This window comes from Amblyomma maculatum, chromosome 5 (assembly GCF_055883805.1).
Source record: "Amblyomma maculatum isolate TAMU_Amacu chromosome 5, ASM5588380v1, whole genome shotgun sequence".
Classification (NCBI taxonomy): domain Eukaryota; kingdom Metazoa; phylum Arthropoda; class Arachnida; order Ixodida; family Ixodidae; genus Amblyomma; species Amblyomma maculatum.
The window spans coordinates 127,103,299-127,127,525 of record NC_139348.1 but is presented as its reverse complement, the minus strand read 5'-3'; the positions used below and the strand labels follow the sequence as shown (position 1 = coordinate 127,127,525).

Below are 24,227 nucleotides of genomic sequence, written 5' to 3'. Positions count from 1 at the left end.
AGGTGGAAGCAACGGCATTTGCAAGAGCGCCGCGCCATGACGTGGTGCCACATTCGGTTGGTCAATGATCGGAGACTGGGTGTCCAGCACCTTTGTCGGATCATACATAGTTCTCGCCGACCTCTGAGTACTCGATGCGGCGAATGCAGGGGCAGGTGTGACCTGCTGTGGCCAGTCTCACGTTGCGATGGACAAGGGGTGTTTACGGGGCCCAGCACGAGACTTCAAAGGGCGGCTAAAACACCATGTCATCTTCATCTTTTTCAAATGAATGGGCTGGGTTCTTTTTCTTTTAACGCATGGTTGTGCGAAAACTGCAGGAAGCGTGAGCTATGTCCTGACATAATTGGCTTCCATACAGGCTGTTTAAAGATGATTTTGAAATTAATTTAGAGAGTTGCCTTTGATAGGCAATTCTCCTGGCACCCTGCCACTGCTCTTCTTCGCCTGAGCGCAGAAAGATAACCGGTGTTGTATTCAGAAAAAGAGGAGTGCAGAGCAGTGCGTTCTTAAAGTACTTACAGTAATTGCCCATAGAGAGCAGAAAAACCGAAAGCTAACTGGGACCCACCTCTACTTTAGCTGCAAATGCTTCAGGCCAAATCTGAGTTTGTTAATAAAAGCATATGAAAAAGCCACTCTGAGCATTTAAAAGCAAGAAAGTGCAAGGAAATTATGAAATTTAATTACCAAAATATTGTGCTACTAGTATCACCCCATAAAAACTGCAGAACTGCGTTAAAAATACGGCAAAATTGTCTGTACCTCTGTCGTAAACGTCAAATGTTTTCTTGTTTTGTAGTATTTTCCTGTAGGTCTGCAGTTATTTCAGTCGTAATTTTTTGTAGTCTGTAGTTCTGTAGTACATTTCTGTCATTACTGGAGAAATTTCTGTTGCCACAGCAGGTCACTGAGAAAAACCGCACAAAAATTCTGCTGTGACAGCAGAAAATGCTCTGCAGTTGTTGTTTTTTTCACGTCTGCGCAAGAACGACCACAAAACTTTTAGACTGTATCTAGTGCTTCGTACATCAGGTTACCACGAGACTCATCGATGTATGTACAGCCTCACAGAATTACATCAGTTATGCTACTCTCATGTCTATTCAATCTCAATGCTGACTGCCTAATTACTACATGATGAACGAACAGGAGGAGACGACGAAAACTGTTCAATCACAAAGCGGTGTTTTATGGTGTTGTCGTCTTTGATCAGACATTTCGATGCACTAATGCAACGCAAACATATAAGCATAAGAAGAATGGACTGCAAGCGATAACTGTGTTTCTTGTTCTGTTGTTGTACTGTTTCGCTGCATTTGTGTATTATATGGAACTATCTAGACTAACTAGCCCCGATTGCTACCCTTCATGAGTTCTTCTCAGCCAACCCCACCGCATAGTTTTCTTAAACATACTTTTGTTAGGCGCCCACAAGGTGCAGTTACAAACAGCTTACACACCATGTTACAATATACTGCCTGCCTTTATCAGGTTCACTAAACGTGTAATTTTGATTTCGCGTCAGTAAGGTACCGCAACTCCCTTTTTATTGCGATAGCAATACTGCGCCAGGTTTCGAGCCGTCGCGTATCCCCGGCGGACGCCACGCTTGACCTTGAAGAGCCGAGGAGGAGGAGCAGAAGAAGAAGAAGAAGGAGGCTGGTAAACGCTCTTACGTCATACTCTTAAAGGATGAGCTTAAGTGTCCCCAATAATGCAGCACCTTACAATGATAGGGCGTGATAGGGGAAATAATATAGAAGGCAAAAGAAGCTTCCGCCGTCGCTATCGCAATTGAACTAGGGTTAACCAGAGTTCAACCACAACTATTTTTTTTTCCTCTCTACTCGACTGCCAGTTTCAACAGCGATTTCAGATCTCAAGTAATTTATGTGCAACTGAAGTGGTTACACGCACAGAGAAGGGCTTCTGTTTAGGTGCCGGTAGCAGCAATGTAACAAAGGTACAGTACCATAAATTCGATCTCTTTTATGCGTCTTTTACGCTTGACTCAGATTTTGCGGCTATCTTGATTCAGGTGTGTTTAAGAATTCAACCTAAAAGGTAACACACAACCGATGGAAAAACACATTTATTTGTACTGCATTGATTCGGGGTAACCTCAAAGCAATTTCCTCTAGCACTGAATACTTCCTGCGCATGAATTAGCACCTTTCAGGAAAACAATGTATATTATATGCAAATAGCTCCCCGAACAAGCAATTTATGCCTTAAAAAGAGTTGGAGCGGCTCACAATGTTATCCAGGCGTCTCCAAGCACGCGGCGCCGATTTCGATGCAGTCATCGGTGTGGTAACCTTACTACTTGACTGTTATCATCTCACCTTCCAAAATGCACTGCAATTTTATAACAAAACCTAGAAATCAATGTTCCGCACCAACTGAACAAAGTTGTCACCAATTGTACCGGATAAAATTGTCACCTTGGTAATTACAGAGGATTTTGCCAGAAAGGTAACTTTTTCAGGGCTTGCGAATACCCACTATGCTGCAATAGTAACATAAAAAGGCATATAAGGACCTTCTTTGTCTTTCCGCCTTTCTCAGTGAGCTCAGCTTAGCTTAAGAGAGCGCTACTGGGTCGCACGTGAAGCTGTTTACTAGTATCTACCATCCGGAATTCACATCTCATTGCCAGAGCCCTCGTCTGCCTGGACATTGTTAGGTTCCAATCCTCTGTGCATGGAACTGTGTGATGTAAACTCTGGTACGAGAATTGTGGACCTAGTATTATATTCTGTAAAACTGGAACTAACACTCTTAATCGTACGCCTGCGGCGGTCGAGCTCCTTTTTGATGCAGAGTGCGATAGAGCACACAATGACAGTCGTCCAAACTTCTTTGAAGAGCTGATGAAATATCGAGGTCTATCGAATACCGTTTCCTGGCAGTACTAATGTAGCCATACCATACAGTCATTTTGTCTAGCGGTTAAAAGTCTGTCTGATAAATGTAAACAGAGTCACCGTAAGATATGAAAACAGCCACTCCTCAATAGCTTTGTTTCTTTTATGGGTATTGACGTCCCAAAGCGCATTATATGTTATGAGAAATACTGTACATCAGCGCCTTTCATAATTTCAATCTGATGCGGCTCTTTTACGCGCACTGACATTGCACAGTCCACGGGCGCCTTGAGTTTTGCCTAAGTTCGGTAGACGCGGCCTGTATAGAACCAGGGTTCCCGGCTCACCAGCACACGCTCTTTCCAACGAGTCACTCTGGCGGACAGGCTACTTAACGTTTACAATCAGTTGTGAACGCGTATCCATCACGGTGTTACAGGCCCTCCGTAGCCTGGAGCTGAGAGAGGGAAAGGAGGCAAAAAATCAATCAATCAATTTACTAATCAAATAAATCAATCAAAACATTTACCCAAAATAAAAGAACTAAAGAGAAAGCGCGAAAGACATCGGCGCCGCGTTTACTAATCCGCAGCAAAAGCGAAGAAACACGTAGTCATCAATTGTTCATGGCGTACGCCCTGGTCCACTTGCGTGCCATGGCGTTGTAGGCGTCACGGTCTTCGTTGTACAATGCTGCCGCAGTAGCTTCCAAGGGGTCATCCGGATTAGGGTCACACATGAGGCAAGATATGGACAACAGGATCTTTCCGACGGACAGTGCAGGAGACCATTGCGCCTCCAGGACGTCGAGGCAAATTTCCCCCGTGTCACTGCTGATGTTGGGATGAAAGATCTTCGTGACGAACCTTACCTGCGAGTTGGAAGCGTGCTCATGCTGATGAAAGGAGTTGGAATGTTTAAAGATCCGGTATATATTGTCTAACCATGGGCTCAGAAATCACCTCCACGCGCGTGCACGGGGATGATCTCGGAGGCCATGGTCTAACAAAGGAGTGATAATGTAATGTGATAATGTTTGTGGGGTTTGACGTCCCAAAGCGACTCAGGCTATGAGAGACGCTGTAGTGGAGGACTCCGGAAATTTCGACCACCTGGGGTTCTTTAACGTGCACTGACATCGCACAGCACACGGGCGCCTTGCTTTTCGCCTCCATGGAAAAGAGGCCGCCGAGGCCGGGATTCGATCCCGCATCGAATAGTTAAACACTATTATGAACCAACTAGCTCAGATTCAGATCACCCTACCGAATTTTACTAACGCAACCATTGTGACAGAGATTTTCTTAGTGTCCCTCTAATTGTAAAATATGTTTTCAACAAATTTCACTAACATAACAATTGTGACAAACATTTTCTCAGTGTTCTAATTATGAAAGATGTTTTCTTTCAGATGCTGCATATTGCTGGTTATGTTGTCACCCGTTATTTAGTGTCCTAAACCACAAGTTTTTAACTGTAAATAAATATTATTATGGTGATGATGGTGACGGTGGTGGTGGTGGTGATGGTGGTGGTGGTAATGGTAACGGTAATGGTAATCTTGAGGATTAAAGGTGACAGGCATCAGAGAAAGGCAACGCAGGCGTCCTTACCTTGGGGGGCACGAAGGGATAGTCGTTGGAGAAAACGATGCCAAGCTTGAACACTCCTCCCTCATATGGGCTGTCCTCGGCTCCAGTTATGGTGGCCTGCCAGTTGAACAAGTTCCAATTATCAGCAAGACCGGCGGAGCAGTTGGCGGGAGGGTCGACATTCATCTCCCGCAGCTCCTTCTTGATGCGTTCTACGGCCATTCCGCAGCTACACAGGTCGACCTTTCAAGACTGACTCGGCCTGGCCTTCTGCGAACCGTTTTTCGCCATCAGTTGCCACTTGAATTTCCACGACAACCTGCACAGAGTACGAGTATTTGTGTTAGAGATTCAAACACGCTTCCGTGAGAGGTCTCAATGCTAGTTTGGCTACCATAGCCGAAGGCATTACAGTTGCCAAAATGTGGAAGTGCGTAAATTGAATGGCAAGTTCGCCTTACGTCCGATGTGAATTCCATGTCATTCAATGCAGAAAGTGTCAAAATTACTTTAATAAAGCAGAACTTTGACGTAATTTAAACAAGCATCGCCCTGAGCTACCTCTTGGCACTTACTAAACGGCGAAGGAAAAGGCATAGTCAGCTGATACTTTCTTGAGGAAAAGCGAGAATATATGCGCGCGCGCCCAAATGCACATAGAAAAAAAATAGAGGCTTAAATTAAGAGAATGGCGAAAGCCAATTTTTCCTCTCTAATCATTTGCCCCTCATCGTTAGCCTCTTATCGGCGTTCGTTGCAGTGCTACATGTAATTATAATTAGTTGACAGGAAAGGAAAGGCGCAGTATCTGTCACACTTTCTCCGGCAAGGGCTCACGGCCGCTGCACCATCGCGCCTGTCACGCGTTTCTGGGCGCGCGCTCAAGTGTGGGATTGCAGATGGTACGAACGCTTGACAAGAACACATCTCGCCGAATCTTGGAGGCGAAACGAAGAGGCGTCTGTGTGCTGTGCGATGTCAGCGCACGTTAAAGATCCCCAGGTGGTCGAAATTATTCCGTAGCCCTCCACTACGCCTCCCCTTTCTCTCTCTCCACTTTAACTCCCACCTTTCTCCCTTCCCTTTCTGCGCTGTTCAGGTGTCCACAGCCCAAGTGTGACAGATGCTGCGCCTTTCCCTTCCTATAAAACCAATTATTATTAATCTTGCGGAATATGGCAAATCTCGCGCATAGATGTCGCGCACAACTCGCGGGCGGGATTTCACTTCAAGAGCCTAAAAAGGGTTTCGCCTTAAAAAGGCAGACAGACATGGGTTGAGCGGGATGTGAAGGGCGGCCTTTCCTGGCCCTACGAGGCTGGGACTGGTAGGCCAACGCCGCTTGCGGCGGGGGCTAGCCATACCACTGAATTTTTATCTGTTGTAGGCCGTCATTGCACCCGGCACCGCTTAAGTGGTGGACAACGGTCGTTGCGGCGCGCGTCTTTCTCTCCCTCTTCTTTTTCTTTCTTCTCTGCTTTCTCTCTGCCGTCCGCACGAGACAGCGGAGGTGGCTCATCTATATAGTAGGCGTCCGTGTGCTATGCGATGTCAGCGCACTTAAAGATCCCCAGGTGGTCGAAATTACTCCGTAGCCCTCCATTACGGCTCATCTTTCTCTTTACACTTTCACTCCCACCTTCCTCCCTTCCCTTACGGAACGATTGAGCTGTCCACAAAAAACAAGTGAGACAGCTCCCGTGCCTTTCCCTTCCTATACATAAACCATCTATAGAGCCAGTAGCAGGCCCGTACATTTTCTTTTCCTTCTTCCTACAGGCGCAACAAGAGCAGACAGACATGACTGTAAAGTCCGACCGGGATGTAAAGCAAGTGCTGAAACGCTAAAATAAACGAGGGCATACACACATTACACACATACCCACGCGCAGGCAGGCATGCATGCATGCCAACATACATAAATAAATACATACATGCATACATACGTACGTATTGGTTGGTTGGTTTGTGGGGTTTAACGTCCCAAAGCAACCCAGGCTACGAGAGACGCCGCAGTGGAGGACTCCGGAAATTACGACTACTTGTGGTTCTTTAACGTGCACTGACATCGCACAGCACACGGGCACATTGCTTTTCGCCTCCACCGAAAAGCGGCCGCCGAGGCCGGGATTCGATCCCGCGTCCTTGGGCGCAGTAGTCGAGCGCCCCAACCACTGCACCACCCCGGCGGAGTGTACGTACGTACGTACGTACGTACGTACGTATGTATGTATGTATGTATGTATGTATGTATGTATGTATGTATGTATGTATGTATGTATGTATGTATGTATGTATGTATGTATGTATGTATGTATGTATGTATGTATGTATGTATGTATGTATGTATGTATGTATGTATGTATGTATTGTAATGTGGATTTAATGGTTGGTTGGAACGTCTAGCGCTGGCAGTACTTTGGGCACAAGGGATCGAATTACCAGCCGCAGGGCACAGCTTCAGCGCGAGCGAGATGGGCGCCGGAGACAAGCGATGGTGATGGCGATGCCGCAGCGTTTTCTGTTCTTTGTCTTCTTTACATTTCCCCCGCGTGAAGAAGTCGCCATCCTGGCGACTCAGGGAGAAGAGACGACCAGAGGGTTGTAATATGGCTTGAGGCGGCTAACGTGGACAACCTCGCGGCCGCGACGGCGGTGGTCGGAAGAAGGGGTGACTGGCTCGATGACGTAGTTCACAGGGGATGTGCGTTCCAAGACGCGATAAGGTCCGTGGTATTTGGTGTCTAGTTTGTTGGTGGCAGGAACGCATAGCCAAACGAAGCTGTCGGCCAGGAACGTGGGAGCAGGGGTATCGGTATCATGCTGATCTTTGCGATAGCCTTGAGTGTTGAAGGTAAACGTGCGAGCTAGCTGACGGCATTCCTCGGCCTTCTGTGCAATATCTGACAAGGCACTGTACTCAGAGGCATCTGGATGGTATGGCAAAATTGTGTCCAGAGTACAAGATGGTTCACGGCCATATAAGAGAAAGAAGGGCGAAAACCCAGTTGTTGCTTGGGTGGCTGTGTTGTACGCGAACGTTACGAATGGCAGTACCTGGTCCCAGTTGGAGCTTCCCGATTTAGATGTAACATACATTGCGAGCATGTCCCCAAGCGTACGGTTGAAGCGCTCCGTGAGGCCGTTTGTTTGTGGGTGGTACGCGGTTGTAGCCCGATGTATCGATTTGCAAGACGACAGGAGCTCTTGAACTACTTCGGAAAGAAAGACACGACCTCTGTCACTCAGTAGCTCGCGAGGGGCGCCGTGTCGAAGAATGAAGTGGTGTAGAAGAAAATGGGCTACCTCTCGGGCTGTCGCCGCGGAAAGGGCAGCAGTCTCGGCGTAACGGGTCAGGTGATCGACTGCGACGATGACCCATCGATTACCAGCGGCCGTGCATGGTAGCGGACCATAAAGGTCGATTCCCACGCGATCAAACGGGCGAGCTGGACAAGGTAAAGGCTGGAGAGGGCCAGCGGGGTGGCGAGGAATCTTGCGTTGTTGACAGACGGTACAAGAGCGAATGTAGCGCCGTACGAAATTGTACATTCCCCGCCAGTAGTACCTCTGACGAATTCGATCATAGGTTTTGAGGACGCCGGCATGAGCGCTTTGAGGGTCAATGTGATGGTGGGCACAAACCTCGGAGCGGAGGTGGCGCGGAATGACAAGAAGCCACGTTCTGCCGTCTGAGTTGTAGTTCCTGCGGTAGAGAAGGCCGTCCCGAATGGCGAAATGGGAGGCCTGTCGGCGGAGTGCCCGAGGATGCGTAGCCGCGGAAGTAGTGCCAAGGATATCCAGCAGGTTAGAAACCCAAGGATCTTGTCGTTGCTCGAAAGGCATATCCTCAATGGTGAGTGCTGACAAGAGTGCTTGAGGAGGGGACGATGAGTTAGGCGAGCGCACCGGTGACCGAGAAAGAGCGTCGGCGTCAGAGTGCTTGCGGCCAGAGCGGTACACTACACGGATGTCGTATTCCTGAAGCCTGAGAGCCCAGCGCCCGAGACGGCCAGACGGATCCTTGAGAGACGCGAGCCAGCAGAGAGCGTGATGATCTGTAACTACCTCGAAGGAGTGGCCGTATAAGTAAGGGCGGAACTTCGTTACAGCCCACACGATTGCTAAGCACTCCTTTTCGGTAACGGAGTAGTTGGACTCGGCTTTGGTAAGAGCACGGCTTGCGTAGGCGACAACGTATTCGGAGAAGCCAGGCTTGCGCTGGGCGAGGACGGCGCCGAGGCCGACACCACTGGCATCGGTGTGAAGTTCTGTAGGTGCAGTAGGGTCGTAATGGCGAAGGATTGGGGGTGACGTCAGAACATTGCGCAGTGTCGCGAATGCATCATCGCAGGCTGGCGACCAAGAGGAGAGGTTAGGGGTGCCTTTCAAGAGCTGTGTAAGAGGGGCTATGATGGTTGCGAAATTCCGAACAAAACGACGAAAGTACGAGCAGAGGCCCACGAAGCTTCGCAGTTGTTTCAAAGTGGTCGGTTTCGGAAAGTCAGCGACGGCGCGCAGCTTCTCAGGATCAGGCAGAACTCCATCTTTACACACAACATGTCCGAGTATTGTGAGCTGGCGGGCACCAAAGCGGCACTTTTTGAGGTTGAGTTGAAGACCGGCGCGGGTTAGGCAGGTGAAGACCTGGCGAAGTCGAGTCAGGTGGGTCGGGAAGTCGGTTGAAAAGACGACGATATCATCGAGGTAGCATAAACAGATGTTCCATTTCAGGCCGCGCAGTACAGTGTCCATCATTCTTTCAAATGTGGCTGGGGCGTTACAGAGTCCGAATGGCATAACATTAAATTCGTATAGTCCGTCCGGAGTAATAAAGGCGGTCTTAGGACGATCCGCTTCTGCCATGGGCACCTGCCAATACCCGGAGCGTAAATCGAGTGAGGAAAAGAATTCTGCGCCTTCCAAACAGTCTAGGGCATCGTCGATTCGTGGGAGGGGGTACACATCACGACGAGTGATTTTGTTGAGGCGGCGATAATCAGCACAAAATCGTATGGAGCCATCCTTCTTTTTAACTAGAACCACAGGAGACGACCATGGGCTACAGGATTCTCTAATTACTCCGCGTTGCAGCATGTCATCGACTTGTTGGGCAATAACACGGCGCTCAGTCGGGGACACCCGATACGGCCGCTGATGGAGAGGTGGGTGAGCGCCAGTGTCGATGAGGTGGGAAACGGTCGTCGTGCGGCCCAAGGAAGATTGCGGAATGTCGAAGGAGGCGCGGAATTGGTGTAGAAGGTCGAGAAGTTGCTCGCGGTGGCGCGGTTCTAGAGCGCTGTCCACGGAATGGTCAAAAAGGTCCCGCTGTAGCGGATCTGAAGCCACACGAGTTGGAGTCAAGGCGTCAACTTGGCAAACAGGGAATGACACATCATCAAAGGTGAACAGAAGGTCCACGGGCTCGATGCGGCCGAGGCACTCCCCTTCGATCAACATAGCGGGAGACGGAAGAGGATTGGCTACCAGAAGTGTGCTAGCGCCGTTTTTCATGTCAAGGACGGCAAACGGCAGCGGTAAGTGGCGGCGGCGGCAGACAACGTTAGAGGGCACAAAGAGGACTGTCGCGGCGGTGGTAAAAGAGGCAGTGAGGGGAACCAGAACAGCGCTAACGGGTGGGATGGTTGTGTCATGTGCTACGAGGAGTTTGGTCGCAAAACGAGGACACGGCTCGTGGAGCAGGGCATCAGACGGTGCATCACTCGATTCAATGAGCTCTACTTGAGGACTGGCGCAGTCAATGATAGCATGATGCTGGGACAGGAAATCCCAGCCAAGAATGACGTCATGAGAACATGTGGGGAGAACGACGAATTCGATGATGTAAAAGGCTGCAGCAATGACGACGCGAGCAGTGCAGATAGCTGTCGGCTGTATACTGTGAGCGGATGCGGTACGAAGCGATAGTCCCTCGAGAGGCGTAGTCACCTTTCGGATGGAGCGGCAGAGTTTTTGGCTGATAACTGATACAGCGGCACCGGTGTCGACGAGCGCAAGAGTATGAACACCTTCAACGATGACAGGAATAACATTCGCGGGATTAAGACGAGGACTTTGAAATTCGGTCGGATACGCAGTTCGTGCCTCGCGAACTGCGGCGGTTAGTTTTCCGGCTGGGTAGCGGGTCGTCGGCGCATTGGCGAAATGGAGCGGCGACGTGGTGATGGCGAACGACGAGGGCGGAAGTCCGGGGGTTCAGGGGGTGCTGTTGGAGGACCCGATGGGACTGGGAACTGGGGGGCCAAATAAGGTGGCGCAGGCCGTGCAGCAAAGGCCATATTTATTCGGCGCCGGCAGTAGCGTGTAGTGTGTCCGGGGATGCCGCAGTGGTAGCAAATAGGCCTGTTGTCTGCAGTGCGCCATGGAGATGGTGTCTGACGCAAGGGGGGAGCAAAGGCTGTTGGTGCGGACCGCATGGGGGGCGAAGCATAGGCATATGCTGGCTCAGGCGGTGGACTTGAAGTGACTTCGGCATACGTGCGACGCAATACTTGAGGAGGAGCCGGCGCGAATGCTGGAGCGTAGCTCAGTGGCGCAACGCCGGAGGATGAAACTGTGGGCGTGAGTAACGGCATTGAGGGTGCGACCGGAGCTGATTGAGGAACAGGATTAGGGAGGACTTCAGAGAAATGCTGCTGGATTGCATGGCGAAGCTCCGGAACAAGGCCAGTTGTTGACGACTCCTTAACATATGGCTGTAGGGACAGTTGGCGCGCGACCTCCTGACGTATAAAAGCCTTGATGTCTTCAGAGAGGCTAGATGACTCCCTCTCCGCGGCTAATCCAGTGAGTGATGCATCAGGCTGGCGAATCAAAGCACGCTCCTTGCGGAGTTCGTCGTAGCTTTGACAGAGGTCGTATATTTCCTTGACCGTATTGGGGCCTTTGGCGATAAGCATGTTGAAAGCGCCGGCATCAATTCCTGTGAGGACATGACGTATCTTAACGGCCTCGGTCATGGTCGGGTCAACGCGGCGACACAAATCAACAATGTCCTCAATATAACTGGTGAACGTTTCACCGGGCAGCTGTAGTCGCGATCGAAGACGCTGTTCCGCGCAGAGTTTTCGGACGGCGGGGCGGCCAAAGACATCAGAAAATTTAGTCTTGAAATTCGCCCAGGTGGAAAAGTCCGACTCGTGGTTTCGAAACCACAGATTAGCGACGTCGCTCAAGTAAAAGATGACATTGTTGAGCTTACGGTTGTCGTCCCAGTTATTGTGACGGCTGACCCGCTCGTAAGTGGTCAGCCAATCGTCGACGTCATCATCGCTGCTTCCGCTGAAGGTAGTCGGGTCCCGTTGACGGAGCGCACCTGTGCAGGTGACGGGCGGAGGCAGGTGCAATGAAGTCGGCTCCGTCATTGGGGTAGTCAATGTTCTGCTGCGAAGTTCCAGGGCGAGATGGGTACGGGGAACTTCAGATTGACCTCCACCAAGTGTAATGTGGATTTAATGGTTGGTTGGAACGTCTAGCGCTGGCAGTACTTTGGGCACAAGGGATCGAATTACCAGCCGCAGGGCACAGCTTCAGCGCGAGCGAGATGGGCGCCGGAGACAAGCGATGGTGATGGCGATGCCGCAGCGTTTACGTACGTATATACATACATACATACATACATACATACATACATACATACATACATACATACATACATACATACATACATACATACATACATACATACATACATACATACATACATACATACATACATACATACATACATACATACATACATACATACATACATACATACATACATACATACATACATACATACATACATACATACATACATACATACATGCGTACATACATACATACATACATACATGCGTACATACATACATACATACATACATGCGTACATACATACATACATACATACATACATACATACATACATACATACATACATACATACATACATACATACATACATACATACATACATACATACATACATACATACATACATACATACATACATACATACGTACATACATATATACATACATACATACATACATACATACATACATACATACATACATACATACATACATACATACATACATACATACATACATACATACATACATACATACATACATACATACATACATACATACATACATACATACATACATACATACATACATACATACATACATACATACATACATACATACATACATACATACATACATACATACATACATACATACATACATACATACATACATACATACATACATACATACATACATACATACATACATACATACATACGGACGGACGGACGGACTGACGGGCGGGCGGGCGGGCGGACAAACAGGGTTATATTTTCCAGCACATGTAAGTCGCAACGAAGAGGCATTTATGCAAGCGCTGCACAAGTGACACTAATACAAGGAGAAAAATTACCGAAGACATTTTGGAAATTTTAAAGTGCGCTTATCGAAAACCTTGGGGTCAACCCACAGCATATAGCATGTTGTACATGCCTCCCTAGTGCAATGGGCACAGTGTTCACCGATATCCCTTTCAATTGCCAAAGATGCTTGTAGTAAACGAAGGACTATCTATACATGTTCTTCTGGCGTTTGGTGTTGGGGGAATCCGGCGTCGACTGCCGCTTCCCCGAACCGCTTGGCCCGGAATCACTGGGCCACTTCGGAACCATCATCTCACTCACTCGACTGCAACTAAAAGGTAGGAGCGGCGATGCAGCTGCCACCGCCCATGCGCACGCGCTCTTTTTACCGCTACTATGTGACGTCACGGTTGTTATGTACAGCTGCGCGCCCCACTGGCGCGCTGGTTGCTAAGGAGGGAAGGAGGTTGGATCGCTGCGTGGAGGAGAGGCCACAGCTGGCACGATTCCAGCGCAAGGACTATGGTGTCTAGAATACAAGGACGGACACGACCGCCAGCATGAGCCATTAAAGGCTTTCGCCTTAAAAATTGGCTACGGCTTAGCTCGGCTATTCCAGGATATACATAGCGAAAGCTAAATCATAGCTTGGTCAGCCTTGGTTAATCTTGATTGCACGTCCAGGTTAGTGTGGTTGTTTGGCTAGGTCTCTTCGACTCGTCATCATCGCCTGTTTTCATTCAAACGCATAAAGGCCCGTGCACACTTGCGACTAGCAGTGGTCGCGCGACCGTTTTGGTCGAAAAGCGACAGTCGCAAATGGTCGCATCGGTTGAAAAGCGACTGCCGCGGGTCGATCGGGCACTGCTCGAATTTCTAGTCGCGCGACTACTAATCGCAAACCATTTCACCAATCAGCGAGGTTCCGGAGTACTCGATCGAGCACCTTCTCAATGCAATTAAAGAATACCTCTACCTTATCAACAAACGGCACCCGGAATTCAAAGGCAGGGAGAAGGATATGGCCTGGGAGGAGAATGGAAAGATATTCAGACTATCCGGTAAGTACTATGAACTTTTGAGAAATGGTTTTTTTCACGCAGGCGCAACATTTTATATTGACACCACGGTGATTGACACCGTCTATTCGTCGTCGGCGTTCTCGCCTGAAAAAGCTGAAGTGTCTGGCAAGCGGCTGCTACCGACGTTCGCTGTCATTGCCCTGCAGCTCTCCTACTCCCAACTCGTTTTTCGAGAAGGCGACAGTCGCAAGTGTGAACATCGGTAGTGGCGAGCTCCTCTCTTCTGGCGCGCGACCTCATCTAGCCGCAAGTGTCACCATCATCATCATCATCAGCCTGATTATACCCACTGCAGGGCGAAGGCCTCTCCCATATTTCTCCACTTAACCCGGTTCTGTGCTAGCTGCATCCACTTGACCCCTGCGAACTTCTTAATCTCATCCGCCCACCTAACTTTCTGCCGCCCCCTGCTACGCTTTCCTTCCCTTGGAATCCAGTTTGTTACCCTCAGCGACCATCGGTTATCCTCTCTTCGCACTACATGTCCTGCCCATGTCCATTTCTTCTTCTTAATTTCCACTAGAATGTCGGTAACTTGAGTTATTTCTCTGACCCACTCTGCACGCTTTCTATCTCTTAATGTTACCCCTACCATTTTTCGTTCCATAGCCCTCTGGGTTGTCCTCAACTTAAGTAGAACTCTCTTAGTTAGCCTCCACGTTTCGGCCCCATAAGTGAGTACAGGCAAGATGCAACTGTTGTATACTTTCCTCTTGAGCGATACCGGTAAGCTGCTAGTCATAATCTGCGAGTGCTTGCCAAATGCGCTCCATCCCAATCTTATTCTTCTTGTTATTTCCTTTTCATGGTTCGGATCTGCGGTTACTACCTGTCCTAAGTAGACATATTCGCCTACTACTTCCAATATTTCGCTACCTAATGTAAACTGCTGTTCCTTCCCGAGGCTGTTGAACAATACCCTAGTCTTCTGCATATTGATTTTCAAGCCTACCTTTCTACTTTTTCTGTCTAGGTCATCAATCATTATTTGCAGTTCATCCCCCAAGTTGGTTAGCAAGGCAATGTCATCAGCAAATCGCAGATTACTGAGGTGTTCTCCATCTACCCTTCTCCCTAACTGCTCCCATTCCAAGTCTCTGAATACTTCCTCTAAACAAGCTGTGAATAGTACTGGGGAGATTGTGTCTCCTTGCCTAACACCTTTCTTTAAGGGAATTTTGTTACTTTCTTTATGCAGAACTATGGTTGCTGTGCAGCCACTATATATATCTTCCAGCACTTTCACGTACTGCTCGTCTACCCCCTGATTTCGCAATGCCTGCATCACCGCCGAGGTTTCAACTGAGTCAAATGCTTTTTCGTAATCAATGAATGCTATGTATAAGAGCTGGTTAAGGCCGCAAGTGTGAATAGACCTTAAGGCTGGCTTGTTTAAGCCTTTCCGACTCGCTTTCCATGACTCTAAACATGGCGGCGCCGCCGAACCAACCGCTTTTTATAAGCAACCTGCAATGCAGTTTCACGAAACAGGTCACGCTATCTGGCGGCTAAATAAAGGAGCTTGGAGGCGCTCATGCACGCTGGCCTTGCTTTGCTGCCGTTCCATGGCATGTGCTCTTTGGATCGTCTTTTGCACCCGAGAGTGGTTTCCCATTTTGCAACTGCTAGGAGTGCACTCATTTATGTAGTTGTCGGCCCAGTGGTGCAACCGGGACTGGGTAATCACCCATTACCAAAGTTCAGATGAAGAAAACTGGGCGCAGGTACCGATGCTTTGAAGGCTGCAGCAGTCGCGAACTAGTATCGCCAAGTGTGAGGCTGCACAGCTCTCCGCTGAAGCTTTTGGAGAAGAGACTCCCTGTAGGACTCTGTGACGTTCGGTGATGGGGGATGAGGAAAGGTAGGTTATGCAAGAAGGAAGTGTAGGAAGTGCCCTGGTTTGCCGCAGAGTCTGCATGATGAAGAAAACTGGTCTGGGTATCGGGCATGTAGAAGTGTAGGATTTGGAGCAGTCCGAGTCTCCAAGCTTCGCCAGTGTACAGCCTGCGCTATGGTGATGAGAGAGGGATATGGAGTGTATATTCTATTCGGTTGTCCCGATAGTACAAGGAATATCATGGAAGGAGAGCAGGAGTGGAGGGGGTTCCACTCCTCTAGACCGGAAAGTAAGACCTCGGGCTAGAGAATTAACCTCTTCGTTGCCAGGGAGGCCAGCATATTCTGGCGTCCAGATGAGGTTTATGGGGTGTCGGGGCTGCCAGAAGCGTATTATGCGAGCAGCGGTGCGGGATATATAGCCGTTGGCATAATTTTGAATCGCAGATTTGGAGTCAGATACTTTTTGTGGCAGATGTAGAGATGAAAGCAAGCGCAATGGCTGCCTCCTCTGCCTCTGTGGTGGAATTGGTGGTTATAGAGCTGGAAATAAGCAGCATTGCTTGATTGTCGGCTACAGCCAGGACCATACGGGAGCCGGACGTATATTCCGCTGCGTCCACGTAGACCACCTCTTGGTCCTCGCTATTTTGTCCGTGAAGGGCGTGAACTATGAGTTTGTCCCAGATGTGCGTTGGGATGGCGTGGGTGTTGTTGGGGGTGGACATGTTGGCTTAATCTTTAGAAAGGCGAGAATGTGTCTACGTGTATTTGTGGACGATAGTGTCTATCTGAGCCGTGCGGTGAGCTTCAGTTACCTCTTGTAGTGTATTGTGTACTTCTATGCGTCGGAGATGGGTGGTTGGAGCTCTTTGAGGGAAATTTAAGCCTGACTTGTATACGTGTCTTATCAGTACATCTACCTTCTCCCCTTCCGCCTTCGTGAGGCAGAGGTAGGGAAGGGAGTAAACCATCCGACTAATCACGAAAGCCTGCACCAGCCCCCTTAGGTCATATTCATGTATACCGCAGTGCTTGTTGCCTATTCACCCATTCATATGAATGGTTTGATATGTCATGATTGTTAGTTTTGAGATGGTCTCCGTGCCGCGTCCACTATTCTGTAATAACATGTCTAGGATGCGTATCTTTTGAACCTCTAAACCTGGTAGACCATTGACCTCGATGTTTATGCAGGGGTTTTCTTTCGTGTTGCCGCTCGGGGTCGAGTACAGTAGCAAGAGTTCAGACTTGGCAGAGGAGCACGCGAGGCCTATAGAGGCTGCGCACTCCACTACCGCGTCCGCACCAACTTGAAGGGTTTTCCATGGTCCCGACATTGCCCATAGTGGTCCATAAGGCAATGTTGTCTGCATAGAAGAAGTGGGAGAGGTTTGGGATCGGCTATAGCTTGCAAGCCATAGGGATGAGAGTGATGTTGAAGAGTAGGGGAAATATGACAGACTCTTGGGGTGTCCCCCTGCTGCCCAGAGAGAAGGAGGGGGACTTCACAGGGCCTGGTTTCATTTCCGCTGTGCGGTCTCGTAGGAAAGCTGCTGTGTATGTGTGTGTTCGAGTCCCGACTTCTAGACTGAATAAGGCGTCCAGAATGGCTGTGTGTTGGATATCGTCAAAAACCTTGGTGAGGTCTAAGGCTAGTAGTACTCGTGTGCGTTTGAAATGTCTAGGATGCAGTATTTCTTCTGAGATTTGAAGCATTGATAGGTGGATTCGGAATCCCAGCATCGTGTGGGGAAAGAGCGCTTTTGTTTGCATGTAATTTTGCATTCTGATTAGGAATACGGGCTCAGACAGCTTCCCCAAGCATGAGTTGAGGGATATTGCTCTAAGGTTAAACAGGTCCAGTGGTTTTCCGGGCTTGGAGATGAAAGTGAGCCTCGAGTGGGTCCACTCGGAGGGAAGAGTACCTTCCTTCCAGTGCTTGTTGAAAAGTCCTGTTAGGGATTGGATGGAGTACTCGTCCGAATTACGTATCGTTCTATTTGTGATCCTGTCTTCTCCTAGCGCAGACGTGGTGCGAAGATTGAACATTGCTGCTTTAACCTCCCTCGTTGTTATGTCCGCGTCTACACCCAAATAGGAAGGGAGGGGTAATTTTAGAGTGGTTGTGAGGTACCTGTCTGAGATTCTGATCAGGGCATCATCATCCATACCTATTCTGTGAATGAGGCGCGTGGCATTACGCTTTTGGGTGCTCTTCGTGTCTTGAGGTTCTAAGAGGCAGCGTAGAAATTTTCATGTGTCTTTGACCCAGATTACCCACCATGCGGTTGCAGAGCTGTCCCCACTGCTGAAGGGTTAGTTGTGCCGCTTGTGTCTCTATTTAATTGATCAAGGCTGATATCCTTAACTTGAGTGATCTATTGTGTTTGTTTCGAAGCCATCGTTTTTGCAGGCCGGAGTGAGCCTCCCATATATGAAGGAGTCTGCTGTCCACCGCGTTCGATCCCCGAGTACTCGAGATCTCAGATGTCGCTGTATCGACGTCCTTTGTGAGTTCCGCGCCACTCATTTCGCAAGGTGATTGATTTGGGTAGGGGCCTCTTTCCGGAGGTTCCAAAACTTATCCAGTCTGTGATCTACAGCTTCTTTTTCATGAAGCGGGTGACTGACGTTAGTGAAAGTGAGGTTTGAATTATGTAGTGGTCGCTTACTAGGAAGGTCTGCATGATCGACCACTGACATTGTGACACTGTGAATTTGAGATCGGGACTGGTTTTTTGTGGCACACTATTACTGATGCGCGTATGTTGTTTATTATAGACAAGGGTGAGTACCTCGTTCTGAATTAGTGTCCAGAGCTGTGCCCCTTTCCTGCAGTTGAATTTGTACCCCAGCTGGCGTGTCTGGCATTAAAGTCGCCAAGCACTATACGCGGCTGCATAGCGCTGATGTGGAGCGCTGTGCGTATGGCTGCGAGGAGGGAGCTACTTAGCCTTTCGGGCTGCTGCATGTGTTGAGGATGTATAGACTAGTGCTATTTATAGTTTTAGGAAGGAGCTATATTAGGTGACAATCTATGTCTGCAACCTCTATCGGGTGATTTGTAGCGGTGTATGCTCTGTGAACTAGGGTTGCTACCCTTTGGTGAGTATGTACGTTGGCCTGTGGGGGGTGTACTTGACTAACTTGATAGGAGCTTGAGTCTCCTGTAGTGCGATGACTGTGGGGACTTCTGTGTCGGAGAGAGATTGAATGTGGAGTAGCAGATTGTTTCGCTTGGAGCGATATCATCTGCAATTCCAGTGCCACACTCTAAGTTCCTTGTGGACTGCTGCCATCATTAGCTGCTCTGGGGGCGATTGGGTTGAATTTTATTTGTGTACGGGAAATAATTGGTCTATTTTGGTTGCGCAGCTGAAAAGCAATGGCATCGTGGGCGCTAGATCTCTGCTCGAGCGTTGTCATTCTGTTGTTAAGATTACTGGCCTATGTGCTCATGTCTTTGGCAACGGCTTCGAATTACTTTTTCATTTTCTGTTCAAGAATATTTATCGCGTTGATCAGGATTCCTAACGTTGTGACGTCTTAAGTGGTAGTCTTTTCTTTTGCTCTGCGCTTGGTAGGTGTTATTTGGGTGGGTGAGTTCGGTGTGTCAGTTACCGGGGTAAGAGAGGGAATATCTTGAGCGATTTTCATGATTTTTTTCTTGAACAAGGGAAGGAGATCGCGGACCCCAACTCACTTGTTTGTCAAATTTGGGCTGTCCGATCTTTCCTTGCTTCTCAGACGTGTGCTTTCTGGTCAGAGGGGGAAAGACTCGGACCGAAACCAGTGATGTGAGTTGGCGTGTCTTCTCGAGCTTGATCGCTGTCATGCGGCGGAATTCTCGGAGCGTTGCGTTCTTTGTCGTATCTTCTTTGGGTGTCGGCCTTTTGTTGCCTGGTCGGTTTAAACGCTGTTTGCAGTCCTTGTAGCCCGTAACGCGGGATCCATTACAGATGATGCAATTGCTACGCTCGTGGGTGGCTCGACTGGGGAATGGTTCTCTCCACAGAGCTGAGAGAGATTTTCCTTGCGTTTAAAACAGACGTCGCCTCTGTGACCTGCTTGCCGACAGTTGAAGCATGCCTGGGCTTTCGCCGGGAAGGGATAACAGTTATAGACGGCTCCGTAAAAACGTAGCTGCTTAGGAAGCAAGACAGTTTGGCAAGACTAAGTCCATACTCATTACTTTCGTCAACACAAGCTCAGATTCTGCTGTGATCTCGACAAAATGCGTCGTACTGAAGAACAGTACTCAGAACACTTCTAGGTTGGCGCTATTTTATGCCAAGTCGGTCCCGTTAGGGTATGCCTTATTGCATTTCCTAAAGCCAGGATGACATACAAGTTCACCTGTTTCCGATATCAGGCCCCCTTTTCTTTTAAGACAGAGAAATGAGCCGAGGAACTGACGGAAGCGTAATCCCAACCTGTGTGCAAAGCAGTTTTATCTACCAGCAGGCGAGGGACATCATCTCAGTCCAGGGAGCACAAAGCTGCTTACTGTAAACGAACGGACAAAAGGGCGTTTAGAGCCAGCTCGAAGAATACTTTGCAGTTGCTCATATAGATGGCGATCCATGATATTCGGAAAGATTCGTACTCACAACGCTTATGGTAGCTGGATTGCGCAGCGCCCAAGAAGAGGTGATTGTTCTGGCAGCAGCAGACTAAGGCGAGCCTTATGGTCGAGCTATTGTTTCCGTTGTCGTCAATGAACGCGGCATGTACTCAGTATCCAGGATTAGTCAATACACAGGCGTTGACCTTCTTTTTCTTCTTCTTCTCCTTCGGGGAATAAGGCACATACCCACAGTGGGGGATTCGCCAGAATTCATTTTAGGTGTCACAATAGAATTCATGGCCGATTTAACTGCATGATAGATAACTCATTAATTAGGAATTAGTGTTGCTAAAATAATTTCTTCCTGTTTTATTACAAGCCCCATATCCATTCAGAGAGAAGCTGATGATTCTCTTTAGCTTCAAAAGTAGAATTTTATGATATGGTATGGAAAAGGACTTTATTACTGCGGTAGCTTGCATTAGAGAAATTCGAAAGTATCCTTATCACTTATTTTCTAATCGATAATTCATTCATCACAAATTTTCGTATCATTACCATTTTTTAATTTTCTTATCCCTAATTTATTACCTGTTTTCTTGCCACTAATTCCCTTATCCCTCATTTTCTTTTCACTGATTTTCTTATCAGTAAATTTTATTACTATATTCCTTAACTAATCTATTTTACTAATTCATTATCACTAATCATGTTAATACTAGTGTTTCCATTTTGATTATGTATCTTATAACAACCGCTACCACCAAGACGTTTTGCTTTCAGTTCTTGCGGACACATTTTGGCCTCCGGATTCGGCGGCAAAACATAGCCTATTAATGCTTCCGCATTATTAAAAGATTTAAACTTATAAAAACGCCGTCGGCTATGAGAGGCACTGTTGGTTTTCGTAATTTCGGCCATCAGGGTTTTCTCAACGTGCAGTCGTGCGAGTTAGCGACTAACCCATTGTGGCGGGGCTCCTAAAAACTACATCGAAGTTGCGAAAAGGCATGTGATTATACGATAAAGTAGATCTGAAGGAAATGCTATTTTTTTACGAGTGAATGAAGTTTTCGATCACGAGAAGATTTAACATGTCGTTGTTTATTAAAGCGAAAGCATTTAAACAGAATCATTAATAAGCGAAAGCATTGAGAGGCCATGTTGGTGAAGCCAAGCCACGGACGCAAAAGTTAGGCGGACACTTAATCTTCACCGTTAATGGTATGAAGCGATAGCGTTTAAAATACGCACGCGTACACTAGAAACGATGTTATTTTCACTTTATAATCTTACCTTTTATATTCTTGCTGATCGCTTCGTGTTTCGTATAATGGTCATTACGGCGGATTTCGACGAGGAACAGACCAGGTCGCTGGTTTTGATGTTTTTGGTGGTAATATCCAGGGCGGTTTGGAAGGAGTCTTGCTGTGCACCCAATGAGCCCGGAGCAGTACAGACGGTTGTCACCGGCGTAAGACGCATGATGAAGCTGAGGAGTGTTTGAGAGCCGAGAAAGGAGTTAGCTGAGAGTGATACTAAAAGAACGGGAGATAAGACAGCCCTGAGGGGTGCATCGATCTGGGACTGGAACTTCCATAGAGCGGAGGGAATCGAAAGCAATGATTTCCGTACGAGTTAAGAGGAAACTTAACATAAGAGTATAAGTTGGAGCCGCAATTGGAAAGAACAAGATTATAGATGATAAATTTGTGACCGACATCGTCAAAGGTATCCTTTGTGTCCAGACTAGCCACGAAGGGGAGGGGGGTCTCAGTACAGAGGTTATCGAGAACTTATTTGAGCTGGAGGAGGTCGTCCTGAACGGAGAGATTCAGCCAGAAACCAAAACGAGTAGTAGGGGAAAATTCAATGGGTTCAAGATGGGCGTTAAGACGATTTAGTACGGCGTACGAATATATTTCCGATACGAGATGTGAGTGAAATAGGGTGAAGGTTTGTCAAGTGCCATGGGTTTGTCCGGTCTAAGGATTAGAATAATAGTGGCATGCTTCCAGTCAGGCGGCACCTGGGTCGTAGCCCAAACCTGATTGAAGAGGTCGGTGAGTGAGTGGTAAGAGAAGCCGTCAAGGTTTCGGACGATGCCATTGGTGATAGAGTGGCGATCCGGCGCGGTGTTCTGCTAAAGGCCAGAGCAGCGACCCATAGCCCTGTATCTCGGTCGAGGTTTGGTTTTTCTATGTAAGGGGGCTTCGGGTTAGCCGTAAAGGGGAAGAAACGCTGGATTAGTTGGTCTTTCAGGCACTTGGGACATCAGCGTAGGCATGAAGCAAAAGGCGGAGGACTCGATTGGAATCGGTCCCAGTGCAAATCGGATCGATTAAGTGACGAAGCAAGACCCAAGTCACCGTAGTGACGAGTGGGCCCTGAAGCTTCGAGCATGTGTCATGCCAGTTCGACTGGCCAAGCTGCGTAGCATGCCAGCAGCCTGGGCGGTACGTGAGATGCACGATGCGAAAGTGTAACTTGTGGTTGTGAGGTTGATTACCCCAGTGGCGGACGAGGCTCCGGCAGGCTTCCCAGAGGTGGAGAAGGTGGCTATCCACGTCCGGTTGTACGATGGTAACGGATAGTTGTTTGTTAAGGAAGTGGACGCCGATTTCTAATGAATTCGTCCACTCACTATACGTATCTAGAGTAACGGTTGGAGTGGACACACAAGATTTCCGAAAGGCGGGAGAGCCCGTTAAGGGCGACGTGCTGGCGCACGTAGGGTAGACGGGCGTACACGTCAATTTGAAGTATGAAGTGATCGCATCTCAGCTTTTGCTCTAAGTTAACCCAGGATATGTGGGGGAGTAAGTGACCGAACGTCAGATCTGGGGTTGTGTGACTACATAAGCCTCATATAGTAGGCGCCCTTTCATATTACAAAGGCGGTAGCGCCAAGCGGGGTGGTGGGCATTGAAATCTCCACCAATAAGGAGATTACGATGAGAGCAGTGGAGTTCCAGTTGGAAAAGGTTAAAATCGGCATGTTTGTAGTGCGATGGGGAGTAGACATTTAGAATGAAGGGTTTGCCTGATAGGACTAGAAGAGTTTGCAAAATAAGTGAGGGATATTGACCCCCAAAAAGGTTCGCACTCGAGCAACATAGTGGTGGGCAACCAGAAATACGAATTGTGAGAAATGGTGATTGATGGAGGTTTGGTAGACACGAAGGCCTGGTTCTTGGAGCGAAAGGACTGAGGGGAGGAGGGGAGAATGTAATAATGAGCACTGAAAGTTGATGACGGCAGCGCGTGAGACTGTTACAGTTCTACTGCCGGACGCGGAAGTGCTCAGGTGTTTGTGGGTACGGCATCGTTATTGCGATAGACGGAACGCGTTACTGGCCTGCCAGTGTTTCATAACTTATGATGCCAATCAGTCATTCTTGGAGACTACTCATGAGTGTTACTTCTACTCGAGTGTGTGGAGATCCTTGGCGTGCAAAGTGAAACGCAGTTGTTTACCTAAGCAGGTTACGGAAACATTGTGTAGGCTGCTGGGCAAATTGCCCTCAGGTTGTTTGGTTAATTGAATCATGTCCGGCTTCCCTTTTATCCAGCCTAAGGGGTCGCGAGAAAAGGGTATTTGAAAAATTGAAGAGGAGTGGTGGTGGTAAAAACCTTAATCGCCAACAAATAGAGGATATGCGTCAACCTACCCGCCTGCACGACAGCCTGGAGTCATTGGACCCGGAAGACATGTTCGGCCAGTCAGATTACACCTAGCTGAGTGTCAGGGTGTGAGCTCAACAGCAGAGTCTCGCAAAAGTATTCTGTTTTTGTCTCTTGATTTGTATTTTTGATTTCTGGACACGTCCATACCATATGTACGAGACCCGCCTTATACTGACACAATTTGCACCT

General features: G+C 48.3%; 1 protein-coding gene across 1 annotated transcript; it reads right to left on the bottom strand.

The window, feature by feature from the left end:
- Positions 1-3,486: 3,486 nt before the first annotated feature.
- LOC146189493 (ubiquitin-conjugating enzyme E2-17 kDa-like) lies at positions 3,487-4,684 on the bottom strand. The gene is made up of 2 exons (XM_084605279.1): positions 4,484-4,684; positions 3,487-3,741 (listed from the first exon to the last, which is right to left on the bottom strand). The coding sequence occupies exons 1-2, from the start codon at positions 4,682-4,684 to the stop codon at positions 3,487-3,489; spliced, it is 456 nt and encodes a 151-aa protein (XP_084461405.1).
- Positions 4,685-24,227: the final 19,543 nt, after the last annotated feature.

Excerpts from the sequence above, each read along its gene's own strand:
- LOC146189493 (XM_084605279.1), bottom strand. The coding sequence starts at position 4,684 with ATGGCCGTAGAACGCATCAAGAAGGAGCTGCGGGAGATGAATGTCGAC. Across the intron at positions 3,742-4,483 it reads ATCCCTTCGTGCCCCCCAAG|GTAAGGTTCGTCACGAAGAT; the intron begins GTAAGGACGCCT and ends TCCAACTCGCAG.